Genomic DNA, 14,962 nt, shown 5'->3' on the forward strand with positions numbered 1-14,962 from the left:
ATACAAGTCACTACACTAATATTTACAACTCATCTTAAAGGCAGAGAATATCTTTGGTTTTTAGAACCGTTTGATTATTTAATTTCTATATAAATGTAGTGTATACAACAAACTTTACGTGTGAAAGTTTAATTTCAAAAGGTGGTCATGTTTTTTTTAAAGATATAGCCGAAAATCGGGAGCGAAAATGTCTGCAGGAAGAATAATCCCCGATAGGAATACACATTATGATCTCAGATTCAAAATTTTCCTAATTTAGAACACAAAGCTAAGTGCTTTTAGGCTAAGAAACGCCTGGTATAACCCCTTAGAGTTGAGAGTTGTGAAACTGATATTTATTTGTAATCTTTGACTTTATTTCCTGAAGTTTGAAGTTTTTTAAAAAGCACTCGATTATATAATGTTGATGGGGTTTTAATACATGCCTAATTCCTATACCATACATGTACAAAAATAAATATTCTTTATAACCATTGAACTCAGCTGGCAAAAGTCCTTCAGCTCGAGTATAAAGGCAGTGGACACTATTGATAATTACTCAAAATAATGATTAGCATAAAAACTTACTTGGTAAATGAGAATGGGAAGCTGTTGATAGTATAAAACATTGTGAGAAATGGCTCCCTCTGAAGTGACATAGTTTTCGAGAATAAGATTTTGAGGTCTCGAAATCAAGCATCTGAAAGCACACAACTTCGTGTGACAACTTTTTTTTCTTCTTCCATTATTATCTCACTACTTCAACGACCAATTGAGTTCAAGTTTTCATAGGTTTGTTTTTGTGTGCATATGTTGAGATACAACAAGTGAGAAGACTGGTCTAAGACAATTACCAAAGGTGTCCAGTGTCTTTAAATCCTATAGAAATAATGATATGTACAATAATACTAACCCATAAAAATATTATTTTAAATGGTGGAACGTTTTTGAGATATCGCTGAAAATCCATGTGAATAAGTCCACGCAGGTAGAATAATCCCGACAGAAATATACAATCTGCAAAGAGTTTAGCAGCGAGTGTATGGGGCCTTTGGTATTACCATAGAGGTTGACCAACTCAACATGACATCTTGCACCCTGACTAGGTTGGGGGTTGAATGTGAGAGCAGAAGATGGGTGTTATGTTAGGGGTCGTGTCAGGGTAGAGAATGATTGCAAACAGACCATTAGACACATTTCAACCATAAGGTTAACATGTCTGCCAGCATTTATAGCTCCTTTCCTTTCTCCCCGTATGGGGGCGCTCATAATATCATGATGGCAGTAACTAACAATTTTAAGGGAATCAAAGTTTTTGTGGTTGGCAAAGTAGATATGCGTTACTTCTGCTTAGCCTTTTTCCTCTCAAGATAGCGTTGTCTTGCATCTGCAACTGAGTCATCATTGTTTCTCTTCTCAACTTTTGATCTTTTCTCCTCGGGTGACCGAGATGTTTCTATGGGAGATAAATAAAATAAAATAAATTACTAACTGATTTAAGTGATTCTGAAACAAATTTTTTTTATAACAAACTTTGCTTTATTACTGGAAAATAAAAATATAAAGTTAACAAAAATGTTTACCTTTTTCTTTTTTGCTGCCTGCATTCTGTGTGTTATCTTCACTGGTGGCATTTATGGTCTCTTCAATACTCGGAGCCAGACATCCACTCAGCCCGTAAGCATCAAGCTCATGCAACCTTGGCAATAAATCTTCAATCCACTCGTACTTTACCTGAACAAATCAAAAAGATTAATAAAAACCTCTTCTGAGTTTCCAGACATTATCAATAATAATTCAGCTGTATGTAAACCCATGTGATCAAATCATACCAGAAAAGTTAAAGGAACACGTTGCCTTGGATCGGACGAGTTGGTCAAAACAAAAGCGTTTGTAACCGTTTTTTATATAATGCATATGGTTGGAAAGATGTTTTAAAAGTAGAATACAATGATCCACACAAGTTTGCTTCGAAATTGCGTGGTTTTCCTTCTACTGTGCGAACTAACACGGTCGGCCATTTATGGGAGTCAAAATTTTGACCCCCATAAATGGCCGACGTGCTAGTCGACGAGGTAAATGGAAAACCACGCAATTTCGAGTCATGTTTGTGTGGATCTTTGTATTCTACTTTTACAAGATCTTTCTACCCATATGCATTTTATAAAAAACGGTTACAAATGCTTTTCAAAGACCAACTCGACCGATCCAAGGCAACGTGTTCCTTTAAATTAAACTTTCGTCTTCCTGTTTTATATACATAAAAATACCAATTTGTTAAGAGCCCTAACCATGCACATGCCTGTGTGCTTCCTTTTGAAAGGGCAAGGGCACAAAGGCATTTTCTTCTTGGTAAAGGGCACCCTATGAGGAAATTTCTACGGGAGCATTTTAAGGGCACCAAGGCAATTACCAGGGGGCATGGAGGTAATCCAGATTAACGAACGGGCGCTCTACGAACTGAGCTATCTACCCTTTCTTTTTTGTTCAGCCCCAAATTATTACTATTCTTAATACAGATGATGGATACCGGTACATGGTATTAAAGGTAGTGGACACTATTGGTAATTACTCAAAACAATTATTAGCATAAAACCTTACTTGGTAACGAGTAATGGGGAGCTATTGATAGTACAAAACATTGTGAGAAACAGCTCCTTCTGAAGTAACTTAGTTTTTGAGAAAGAAATAATTTGCCACGATATGTATTTTGAGATCTCAATATTAGATTTTGAGGTCTTGAAATCAAGCATCTGAAAGCCACTTCGTGTGACAAGGGTATTTTTTCTTTGATAATTAATTATCTCGCAACTTCGATGACCAATTGATGCATATGTTGAGATACACCAATTGAGGAGACTGGTCTTTGACATTTACCAATAGTGTCCAGTGTCTTTAAGGGGAAAACAATGTCAAAATTGAAACCAGTTGACTTACAGCAGAAACAGTTCTCATGAATACCTTGGATGTCCAGACCACCTCGTGATATATCACCCAGTCTAAAGCGTCATCGTGGCCAAATAACTAGCAATGATAACATACAATAAATCTGTATCAATAACACACAGTAAATATCTTGTCAAATAAAATAATATCTTGTCAAATAAAATAATATCTTGTCAGAACTAAACATCCACAGATTCTTTCTTGATTACCCGAGCATGATTTAAGACTATTTTAAACATTATTTAAAGACCAGCTTGAACGAAAAACGGCAACAAGTGATCTTTGCTGAATTTCATTTAGAATGTGTTCAATCAATAAGGAAATTGAAAACTAAGAAGAACATACCTGGCAAATAGATACACACATGGTGTTACCGCAAACCATACTTATAAATTTTGTAAAGATACCTTTGACATGGTACCAAAACATCTACTTATACATTGCTTCTCTCCACACATGGGTAAATGGGTACCTGTGAGGGAAGAGATGGTTCTTGTGTTTGGTAAAACCGAGTGGTGCATACTCCCCACAAAGGAGCTGAGATGGTTTGAGGCCGAGGGGTAATAATGTTGGAAGCGCTTTGAGACGCCCTCCGGGAGTGAAAAGCACTATATACAAACTAGTTATATTTATTATTTTTATATAATAGACATTCCTATCCAACTTACTGCTGATGATGGATGGATAAAGACAGTGGTGCCGTGTCCTTCCATTGTGTGGAACCCTCGGCCAGATGAAGCTTTCCTTGCAACATTGCAGAAGAATCCCGCACACAGTGATCGTCTTAATAAATCACTGTGGGTTGTACTTGAGGGTACTTTCTCTTTGGGAAAGAAAGACGCCTGTAAAATAAAACAAAGTGACAACTGTTGAGAATTGGTACCCATGTTTGAATCTTGATTCAAGTTAAAGACACTGGACACCTTTGGTAATTGCCAAAGACCAGTCTTCTCACTTGGTGTATCTCATTATTTGCACAAAATAACAAACCTGTGAAAATTTAAACTCAATTGGTTGACGAAGTTGCGAGATAATAATGGGAAAAAACACCCTTGTCACTCAAAGTTGTGTGCTTTCAGATGCTTGATTTCAAGACCTCAAAATCAAATTCGGAGGTCTCAAAATCAAATTCAAATATTTTTGTGGAAAACTACTTCTTTCTCGAAAACTACATTACTTAAGAGGGAGCTGTTTCTCACAATGTTTTATACTATCAATAGCTCTCCATTTATCATAAACTAGTAAGTTTTTAAGCTAAACAGTGATTACCAAATTCTTGACATGCTCAATACATTTGTTATTAACATTTTCACCAAGTAATTTTCAACATGTAATTGTTTCTTAATTTTGCCTTTTGACAAAATGGCGAATCAAGATTTGCCCCTTTAACCATTAAATTACATAGCGGTGGCACAGTGCCAAATACACATGGTTTTCACAAACTAGAAAATTTGTTGACCGTATAGTTTAGCATTTTAAGAATCAGTGAGTCTTAATATGAATTTATTTGTTTAAACAGCACTCTGTGTGCATGTATTTTGTTTTCCTTTCGGAGTTAATAACTCATCCATATAGCTGCAAGGTTGAAAACATAAAAGACAGTTCTGTAAGACTGAAGAGGTCAGCTTTGTTTTGGTAGTAAACTTTAGAAGAAAAAACAAGCAGAAACAGAAGTTGCAAAACAAATTTAAACTTCAAACATGATTTTCTCCAAACACGGAATTTCTGCCATTTTGCGAAAACAGTCATTAATAAACCTTCCTTACCGTCATTTGTCGATTGAGAATTCCTTCCAGTTGCTTGTGGATGCTGACTGCCGTCTTGACAGCTCTAAGGTGGATGAAGTTCTTTCTGCACCATGATGATGGAGACTCACTGTGAGTGGCAGTTGAAAGGATATTTGCTTTAATTAATTATTGTTCTTTTTTTTTCTTCTCATTTTTTTCATTGGTATAACATAAACTATTGACCCCTTGCACCAGTGCAAATGCAGCTACATGTCTGCCATGCTCACCATTTTCGGATTTAACTTGCAATGTAAAAGTATGGTAAGAGTGTAAGCACTGCGAGGCCTAAAATGGGCACTTCATTGCAGCCCTTCAGTAGCAAAACAGCAAAATTTTGAGAAAAGAAAGTACATACTGTAGATACGCTGATTGCCACACAACTACGAAATTTCCCAATGTTGGGTTTTTAGGAATATAAAAAGGTTTGCGGTAACACTATGTAATGACTATCTCTAAATGAGTTGAGGTTGTTCTGAAAAGAACCGTTGGTTTCAACTCGACGTTTCGATCAGTATGCTCTAATCGTCTTCTGGAGAAAGCTTCTTTAGAATAGTCTGCACAAAAAACCCCAAATCTTGGCCTGAAAATTGTACCTGTCTACGTAGTTCCTGAATATGGCTAGGAGTGTGGCAAAATCATTAACACCTCCTGCTATCCCAGCCAGGGCACTGTGAGCCTTAGATGCCTCCTTCTGCTTCCCTGGCTCTCCTGTTCCCAAATGGAAAAATACAAACCAAAGTTAGTAAATTGGTGCGTTCGATTTGCTTCCCTGGGTCGACCCCGGTACGTTCGAACAGCTTTGTCGTCATTCCAGGGGCTCACCCCGGTCAGCCCCAAGTGCCCTGCTCGTGGAGTGGGTCACTTGGGGGCTAGCCCCAGGTGCATGACGTCAAATCGAGAGGGTGAGTGATCGTTCGATTAGCTCTTGTCAGAGGCTCATCTGAGTGAGCACCGCAGGGTCGACCAAAGGAAGCTAATTGAACGCACCCAATAATAATATTAATATACAGATTTATAAAGCGCACATACTAAAAAACATTACTCATTGCGCTTCAGCAACAGATGAAACAGATGTACAACAATTAATTTTGGTAAAAACTTGACACATTGCTAAAAAACTAGACACATCATTGCCTCTTTCTCAAAAACTACGTTACTTCAGTTTGAGCCATTTCTCACTATGTGTTATACTATCAGCAGCTCTCCATTGCTCGTTACCAAGTAAGGTTTTATGCTAATAATTATTTTGAGTACATACCAATAGTGTCCACTGCCTTTAAGCTTAGCAGCTCTATGAAATTACAACCCTTGACAAAGCTTGAATGAACAATATACATTTTATTTCTTAAAACAATTGGACACAGGGCAAACCCAAGTTTAAATTTATTCACACAAATACTGATGCATTTTCTTACCAGGTCGAATGAACACGTTTTCTACAGACAGCATGGCTGCAATCGGCAGTATAAACTCCTGGCAGTTGAGGGCACCAGAGTAAATGACAGCCCTAGCTAGGCCTGGAGGCAGTGGGTATTCAACCATCAGCCGCCCCAAAGGGCTCATACGCCCAGCTCTGACATAACAAAAACATCAATAATTCAAACATGTACTAGATTTTAATTTGCATCGGGTATAAAGAATATTAATTTTTATTTATTTATCCATACACTGATGTGTGTTAGCACTGTATACTGAGGACTTTTCTGAGTCCTGTGAACAAATATTATAGGCATATTAGTCGGGTGGGATTCGAACCCACGACCCTTGCAATTCTAGAGCAGTGTCTTACCAACTAGACTAACGAGATTGCCCGGTAGCTAGAGGCAGTTCGAATCCTATGTTTTTTTAACCCATACAAAGATGAACTAAATGGTGACAAATATGGTATCAAGGACTGATATGTAAGTAAACCATTCTCAAATGACACCATTGTTTTATCGCTACCCATGCTGGAGAGGAGTTCACAAAGAGTTAAGAATCGAGTTCAGAATCTCAAGTTAGGACTAACTCGTCCTAACTTAGGACTATCCACACGTTATTATATCTCCTAGTTAGGACTAGTCCAACTCTTTGTGAAATTAATGACCCCTGGAGAACCTGCATGCGTGAGCTATGTGAGTCAAGTTAATAGAACTGCACAAACATGGAATAAGTAATAAAATGAATAATATGTTCTCCAAAAATGACCCTATTGGCTAGCGGATAACCAGAACAACGTTTTTGCATAAAAAGAACTGTCAAACAAAATAGCATAACCATTTTGCATGTGAAGACATTATTACATAATAAGCTGACCAACATTGATGCACATTAAATGCACTACATCCCCTTACGGTAAACACTCCTTTACCCGTAAAATTGCGTGTGGGTACACATACACTTTTGCCGTTTATAATGCATTTTATTGACTTGTTTATGGATAAAAGGTGTTATAATGTTTTTGGTACAACTCACTTATCTATTGCACCAAAATAGTAGAGTTGTCTGAGAGCCTCAAGTAGCATTCTTTCATCAGGTGGATCTATGTACGGGAACCTGGTGAAAAGAGGCAAATATATGTTATCTTCTTAGGGTTGCGTTCGACTAGCTTCCCCATGTCGACCCCGCGGTGCCCACTCTGGTGAGCCCCTGACAAGAGCTAATCGAATGCTCACTCAAACCTCTCACGGTGACGTCCTGCACCTGGGGCCATCCCCAAAGTGACCCACTCCACAAGCAGGGCACTTGGGGCTGACCCGGGTGAGCCCCTGGCATGACGTCAAAGCTTTTCGCACGTACCGTATTCGGTCGACCCAGGGAAGGTAATCGAAAGCACCCAATGTATTATCAGCGTATTACAAACCGTGCACTGGGAGGGATGGGATGGTTAAAGCCCATTGATGTTTTCCTTTCCTGAAAAAATGTCCCACTAAAAAACATAGCTTCATGACCCTTTTTGCGCCGCTAGAAAACATATCTTTTATCTAAAAACCAGAGTTTGCACATAATTCACATTCAAGTATCTCTATGTAGAATAGTGTTGAAAAACTATTATGTTTCTTTGTTTGCTTTTAGGGGGTATTGATAACAATTACCAGGGTCCTTATGTAAATCGCAGTGAGACGGTTATTGTGAAATGTGTTATTATTATTATTATTATTGTTATTATTATTATTGTTATTATTGAAGCCGTAGCGGAAGTGACTTGATTCCAACACAGCCATAGTACTAAGTATACTTCACTGCATACTATGCAGAAGACATACACTTACTGTAGTATATTGTGAATTCCCATGCACTTGAGGTTGAGAACCACGCTCGTCAAGCTTGTTCGTTGAATCTCAGGGATCATATCTTCGGACATTGCCTTGTCATAAAAAGCCCTGAAACAAAAGTAGAACATGTAAAACTTTCTAGAAAATCTGCAGTTCCATTCCATTGCATATCGTACCCATTAACTTTTCTGAGACCATAATAATTGCCACTTAAACATGATAAAAATGTGACATTCCAGTGTGAAACATGTTGAGGCAGACACCTAACGTGATACACTTTGTTTCACTCATACATGTAGCGACACGGGTTCTGGTAAACCTGCCTTTTAAAAATTGAGAAAAGAGAGACACCAAGAGATACGAGTGAATGAAACTTGAGTTAATTGAAGTTGCTTATATAATATAAGATATTTTTAAGTATTTAACTGAAGTAAAGTAGTTTTTGAGAAAGAAGTAACTTTCCACGAACTTGATTTCAAGACCTTGAAATTAGATTATGAGGTCCCTAAATCAAGCATCTGAAAGCACACAACTCCGTGTGACAAGGTTTTTTTTTCTTCCATTATCATCTCGCAACTTCGACGACCAATTAAGTTCAATTTTTCACAGGGTAGTTATTTTATGCATATGTTGAGATACACCAAGTGAGAAGACCTGTCTTTCACATTCACCAATAGTGTCCCGTGTCTTTAACTTTATCAAAACACATTTAAAAATAACAAAATTCCCATGTTAGCCTATCATAATGATATTTCCAACAAATGACTCATAAAGCTTGATGGCATCATATGTAATAATATACTTTGTATGCCAGTTTTAAAAAGTGCATTGATTGATAAGGAAGAACAGTTCTGTAACTCTCTTACTCTGTGTATATTCTGTAGCATTTACCAGGTGCAGTTCTGCCTGCTCTGCCAGCTCGCTGAATGGCCTCTGACCTGCACAGTATGGACATATAATCAAAAGAAATAATTGCAACCGTTGCATCCGCGCAAAATCACACACTGATGGAGTGGTGGATTAAATATGAGACAATGTATTCTGAAATAGGACAATCAAAGTCAAACTTTGCGCTTATTATTAAATCAACTGCAATGAAATATTCCATGAGAAGGTTACAATTAAAAAAAAAAAAAAAATTATTAATCAAAGTCTTATATAGCGCACGTACCTACCAACAAGGTACTCAAAGCACTTAGTATATCATTTATACAGAAAGAGAGGTTATTGAAAGTTATTAATTCTGAGACCCAATTATGTAGCACCTTACAAGAGTTTACAAGGTGCTACGGCACATTCAGCAGCCACACACAGCTAGGAACACAGGGGCGAACCTTATCTTTTGGATAAGTGCACTGCATGGGTTCTTTTACATGCGTTTACACAACATATGGCAATTCCCACTCGAAGGACGAAGCAATGGTTAAGTGTCTTGCTTAAGGACACAAAAGTGTCACGACTGGGGATTCAAACCCACATTGTGCTGATCAGAAACACCAGAGTTTGAATTCAGTGCTCTCAACCGCTCGGCCAAGACACTTCTACTACTACATAGTCTTTTAAACATTTGTTTTTCTTGATTTCAAAGTTGAAAAGTACCCGTTGAAGTCCATACACATACATTTTGTACATCACATGTAATTCAGATGCGGGCTTACCTTGACACTGGAACAATTTGAAGTGCATCAAGACCAGTCCGAGGATTGAAGGAAAGCTGTTTGACAAAACCACTATCCACCACATACCTTACAAATAAAAAAGAATAAAACAAGTTTAGGACTCCGAACAACCTGCACATTTACTATAGACTGTAAAACCCAAACACTGGGAGTGGCATGATGTAATGGGGAGGGGGTGGGGGTAATGGAGTAAGCAGGAACCTTTATGCTATAATATTAACTGTACAACTTATTAAAATGTGTATTTGAATTCACTAAAAAGTGGCGACCATTGTGACCCAAGGTCAACGTACTAAGCCAATACAATAGTTAACAGGGCCTAATTTCATAGAGGTGCTTAAGCAGAAAAAAATATGGCTCAATCATCTTTTGCTAAGCAGAAATGAGCAGGATACCAGTAACTACTTTTCCTGCTGAAGTAGCTCTATCACATTTGGCCCTGGTTGTTCTTTATGAGTTCTTTTACTTACTTGATGCCATCGATGGTTAGCGACGTGCCAGCAATGTTGGTTGCCACAACACACTTCCTAACGCCTCGTTCTGCTGGGTGAAAGATGCGTCTCTGAGCCTCTAGAGTGAGATATGGAATTTAACAAATGTTAATAAACTTAAAGGCAGTGGATACTATTGGTAATTACTAAAAATAATTATAAGCATAAAACCTTTAATTTGGTAAAGAGTAATGGGGGGCTGTTGATAGTATAAAACATTGTGAGAAACAGCTCCCTCTGAAGTGACCTAGTTTTTGAGAAAGAAGTTATTTTCCACGAATTTGATTTCGAGACCTCAGATTTAGAATTTAGAATTTGAGGTCTTGAAATCAAGCATCTGAAAGCACACAACTTTGTGTGACAATGGTGTTTTTTTCTAATTATTATCTCGCAACTTCGATGACCGATTGAGCATTCAGGGAATTACAATTTGGTACCCACTATGGGGCGCAGGGGTACCCCCTTCCCCTATTGTGTCTCCATGCGTGCTTGGAATCTCAGATATTCTTTAGAAATTTTTGGTTTGTGTGTATCTATTTGCCATTTAGATTGTGTGGTTAGAGTAACTATAAATATAAAAATGAATAGTAAACTTGCGGGTACAACCATGTGTAAAATCTCTTTTGAGGGAGTGATGGCTCTGAGAAGAGCCGGTTTGGACCGACATTTCGAACAGTATACGCTGCTTGTCTTCAGAAGAATGTGTAGTGACCGCCAACAGAATATATATTAGTACCTCACAATGCAATGCCTCAAAACCCAAATACAATACGAGTTATATATGACTCACCGGTTGCCATAGAACCATAGACTGGGAGGACCATGAGAGCCTCCACTGAGGCATCCTGCACGTCATGCTTGTAGTCAACCCTCTCCGACTTCTTAAAGAGCATGTCACAGGCTTTCTCAATCTCTGCTTGACCGGTCAGAAAGACCAGAATATCTCCTTGTTTCTGCTCAAGGTGAATGTCCATGACGGTGTCCACTACCTGGGGTAATGTATTCAAGACACTGGACACTATTGGTAATTGTCAAAGACCAGTCTTCTCACTTGGTGTATCGCAACATACACGTATGCACAAAATAACTAACCTGTGCAAATATGAGCCCAATTGGTCGTCAAAGTTGCAAGATAACTTTGAAAAAAAAAACACCCTTGTTACACAAAGTTGTGTGCTTTCAGATGCTTGATTCCGAGACCTCAAAATCTGATTCTGAGATCTCAAAATCAAATTTGTGAAAAAATACTTCTTTCTCGGAAACTACGTCACTTCAGAGTGAGCCGTTTCTCACAATGTTTTATACTATCAACCTCTCCCCATCACTCGTTACCAGGTAAGGTTTCATGCTAACAATTATTTTGAGTAATCACCAATAGTGTCCACTGCCTTTAAATGTAACAATAACCTGACATTTATAGAGCACTCCAACACAGATCAAATCAGACGAACTCAAAGATGGCCCAAAATAAAAAAAACATTGTCGACAAAACAAGTGAGTCTTCAGCAAATTCTTGAGTAGCTATCAAGTAGTGACTGAGAAGGCCCAGCCTCCTGCATTTATAGTGTTGGTTAGATGCTCAAAGAAAAAGTTGTGTAAGGAAGAACGTACATGGAGGTTGCAAGTTGGTTGATGTTGCTGAAACCTGTCACTGATGTTTACTGCAAATTTCAGCATGAGTGCCTTTAAGAAAATGTTGACAGATTTTTGAAAAGGACCTTCTTTGTGACAGGTTAACAGTGGAGTTTCTTCAAGAGAGGGCTAGCACTGGAACAGCAGTGTGATGAGACTTTTTTGCGCCTACTACAAGTATAGCAGGACAATTTCCTTAAGTGTAAGCATATTTCACAGGTTAGCAAGAAAATAAGCGGCCAGCTTGTACGTTCAAAATGGATTGGATTGTTAGATCATTCATTTTCATACAGTATTAGTAACGAGCGGAAGGTTAGCAAATCTTTTTGTGTGCTTAGGGAAACTGCACAGTAAGCACAAAATTGCCATTAAGCAGCTCTTTGAAATTGGCCGAGGTTGCTACTTAAAAATCTTACCTTAGCGACATAGTTTACAGTCAAGTCCCTTCGTACATCTTGCTCCTCTATAAGGTCACAGTATATCTTCTGGACTGGATGTAACCGACCGGGAATCTCAAAGACTGGACAGTCGCCCATGAAGCTGGCGAACTTGCCGTGATCGAGGGTCGCTGACATAACAATAACCTTGAGAGGTTGTCTCCTCCTGGAGGGGGAGGAGGAGGAGGAGGAGGAGGAGGAGGAGGAACTGAGGAAGAGCTGCTTCACAAGACCAAAGAGAATATCCTGTTGAAGCACCACAGTGAATTGGTTAAGAATGACTACCCAAAGGATCATGCAAAGGTCATGATAATTCAGTAGAACCTTTTCCCCACCAGTTCACAATTAAAATAAAACAAGTGGTAATACTCAAGCACAGATGCTATACACATTATTTGGAACTGTATTGTCAAAAATACATTACTTTTTCAAAATACAACAGATACAGTGTTACTGGATTGGATAGCACCAATATTTATTATCTTACACTCAATCTGTGCACGCAAGTGATTAGGGGCGAGTTTGTTAGCGGCAGAGATAACCAAGATTTTTAGGATCAATCGTTGAATCAATCAATCAATCAAAGGTCATTTGTAGAGCGCCATAATCAAGAGTTTGTTCTAAGGCGCTTAGGCACAGTTGAATGGTTAGTAAGCCTGCTGGAACAGGTGAGCTTTAGGGAGTGTCTTGAATAAGGTGAGGATATAATATGCCAAACGCTGTTAGATTTGGTACATGTACAGTGTTACTGAAAAAACAACATAAATTAATGGGGTCACAGGGTAGGGGAGCTAGCAGTATTGACAATTCCTATAGGCCTAATTGGATTTACAACTTTTGATTTACCGTATCCAAGCTTCGTTCGTGGGCTTCATCCAGAACGATGACACTGTATCGACTGAGCTCTTTGTCCTCAAGAAACTCTCTCAATAGACAACCATCAGTCATGTACTTGATCACAGTGTCTATGAAACAAAAGAAGCAGAAAATGGCAATTATTTTTACAGAGACATTTATTTCATGGACAGAGTTAAATTTGCGGCATAACGGTGTGTTGTCATTTCGTTAGTTATGAACCCAAACTTCCCCCCACAAAAATGTACAGACCAATTTTTTTTCTCAGAATATAAGGTCATTGTTTAGGATGTTGACATAATTATTTTACAATTGAAGGGTACAATGGCGATCTCCACCATTTTAACGTGAGGTAAGAGAGGTTTTTCCCCACTCACAAGAGGCCCATCTATGTATTTGGGGAAAAATTGTATTGGATCCCTATTCCTCTTTACCAAGAATGAATTCCAAGTTTATCACCTTTGGACGTGCGATCATCAAAACGCACCTGATACCCTACTTGATGTCCTAGAGTGCAATGCAGTTCCTCAGCTACCCTGGATGCTACAGAGATGGCTGCTACACGTCTCGGCTGTGTGACTCCCACCAGACCATACTTGCCATAACCTAAAGTACAGTGTGCGCAATCAAAAAAAACTTGCTGAATGTTTCATTGACCATTGAATGGGTTATCAGACACTTAGGTTGTGTAAAAAAAACATGGTTAGCGTCCGGGTCTCTTTATTTTTTATTTTCAAGATTTAAAAAAAGGGTCAGGAAGAAGAGGACCATTTTTTATTTAATTGCTGCACAACATTTAAGTAAAGTACTTTCTCGTTTTTCCACTTACAAAAAAAATTATAAAAAGTAAAAAATAAAAAATTTAAAAAAGGAGGAGCTAGGTGGCCTCTAAAAAGGGAAACAGGCGGAGACGCTAAACATGTTTCTTTTTTACCTGGCCTTATATCCAAAACGTATTCATTGATACTATTATTAGGATCATAGTACAATTCCTGAGTGAGTGAATTGCACAAAATATTTTTTTATTGCAATTTTGTTTACAATTAACATAAAATACACAGAAACTCGTCGACTTCCAAACCCTAAATTTGTCAAAAAACCTTCAACGTGGACTTTCTCTATCATGAATATGCAGTAACCCTTCTGCTAAAGTAAGAAACAAATCAAGTGGAATTAGAGTTAACAAAGAGCTAAATCCAAAGATAATAATAAATATGTATTGTTTATAAAAAGAAATTGTTTATGGATGCAATAGTCTAACTTCCCATCTTGTTGTAGGAATTTCAGATATCAAGTATCAACACTTTCCCTGGACACTCCTGCTGGCCCTGCGCTTTTATGAATGGGAATCTAAGTGTGTTGAATCGGTTTTCAACTAGTGGTTTAAACCCACCGAGGCCTGGTTCTTGATAATTTACCTTGACTTCGTCTCGGTAAAATTATCAAGAACTAGGCTTCGATGGGATTTAACCATTAGTTGGAAACCTCTTCCCCACACATTGATTCCCTTAGTGAGAAGACTGGTCTTTGACAATTAAATACCAATAATCAATATAATATACTTACAGAGATGCCAAGTCCAGAGGCAAGAGGCCGCAACCATACACACAAGTCAATGGGAAATTACACAACCATACACAAGTCAATGGGAAACTACACAACCATACACAAGTCAATTGGAAACTACACAACCATACACAAGTCAATGGGAAACCTCACAACCATACACAAGTCAATGGGTAACTACACAACCATACACAAGTCGATGGGAAACTTCACAACCATACACAAGTCAATGGGAAACTACACAACCATACACAAGTCAATGGGAAACTACACAACCATACACAAGTCAATGGGAAACTAAACAACCATACACAAGTCAATGGGACACTTCACAAC

The 14,962-nt window shown here is 38.2% G+C and overlaps 1 protein-coding gene across 2 annotated transcripts; it reads right to left on the reverse strand.

Moving 5' to 3' along the window:
- Positions 1 to 163: 163 nt before the first annotated feature.
- LOC139943854 (probable ATP-dependent RNA helicase DHX40) lies at positions 164 to 14,701 on the reverse strand. Of its 2 annotated transcripts, XM_071940703.1 has the most exons (17): positions 14,627 to 14,701; positions 13,520 to 13,666; positions 13,052 to 13,170; positions 12,185 to 12,451; positions 10,927 to 11,125; positions 10,116 to 10,215; positions 9,625 to 9,711; positions 8,833 to 8,904; positions 7,964 to 8,074; positions 7,167 to 7,247; positions 6,128 to 6,285; positions 5,306 to 5,420; positions 4,692 to 4,800; positions 3,594 to 3,767; positions 2,917 to 3,003; positions 1,563 to 1,713; positions 164 to 1,435 (listed from the first exon to the last, which is right to left on the reverse strand). In XM_071940703.1, the coding sequence occupies exons 1-17, from the start codon at positions 14,661 to 14,663 to the stop codon at positions 1,320 to 1,322; spliced, it is 2,130 nt and encodes a 709-aa protein (XP_071796804.1). In that variant the 5' UTR covers positions 14,664 to 14,701; the 3' UTR covers positions 164 to 1,319. The 2 variants fall into 2 exon arrangements, with proteins under 2 accessions (XP_071796804.1, XP_071796805.1); XM_071940704.1 differs by lacking the exon at positions 14,627 to 14,701 and having other exon boundaries at positions 13,548 to 13,644.
- Between the last annotated feature and the right edge of the window lie 261 nt (positions 14,702 to 14,962).

The sequence above is a fragment of the Asterias amurensis genome, chromosome 11 (genome assembly GCF_032118995.1).
Source record: "Asterias amurensis chromosome 11, ASM3211899v1".
NCBI lineage: Eukaryota > Metazoa > Echinodermata > Asteroidea > Forcipulatida > Asteriidae > Asterias > Asterias amurensis.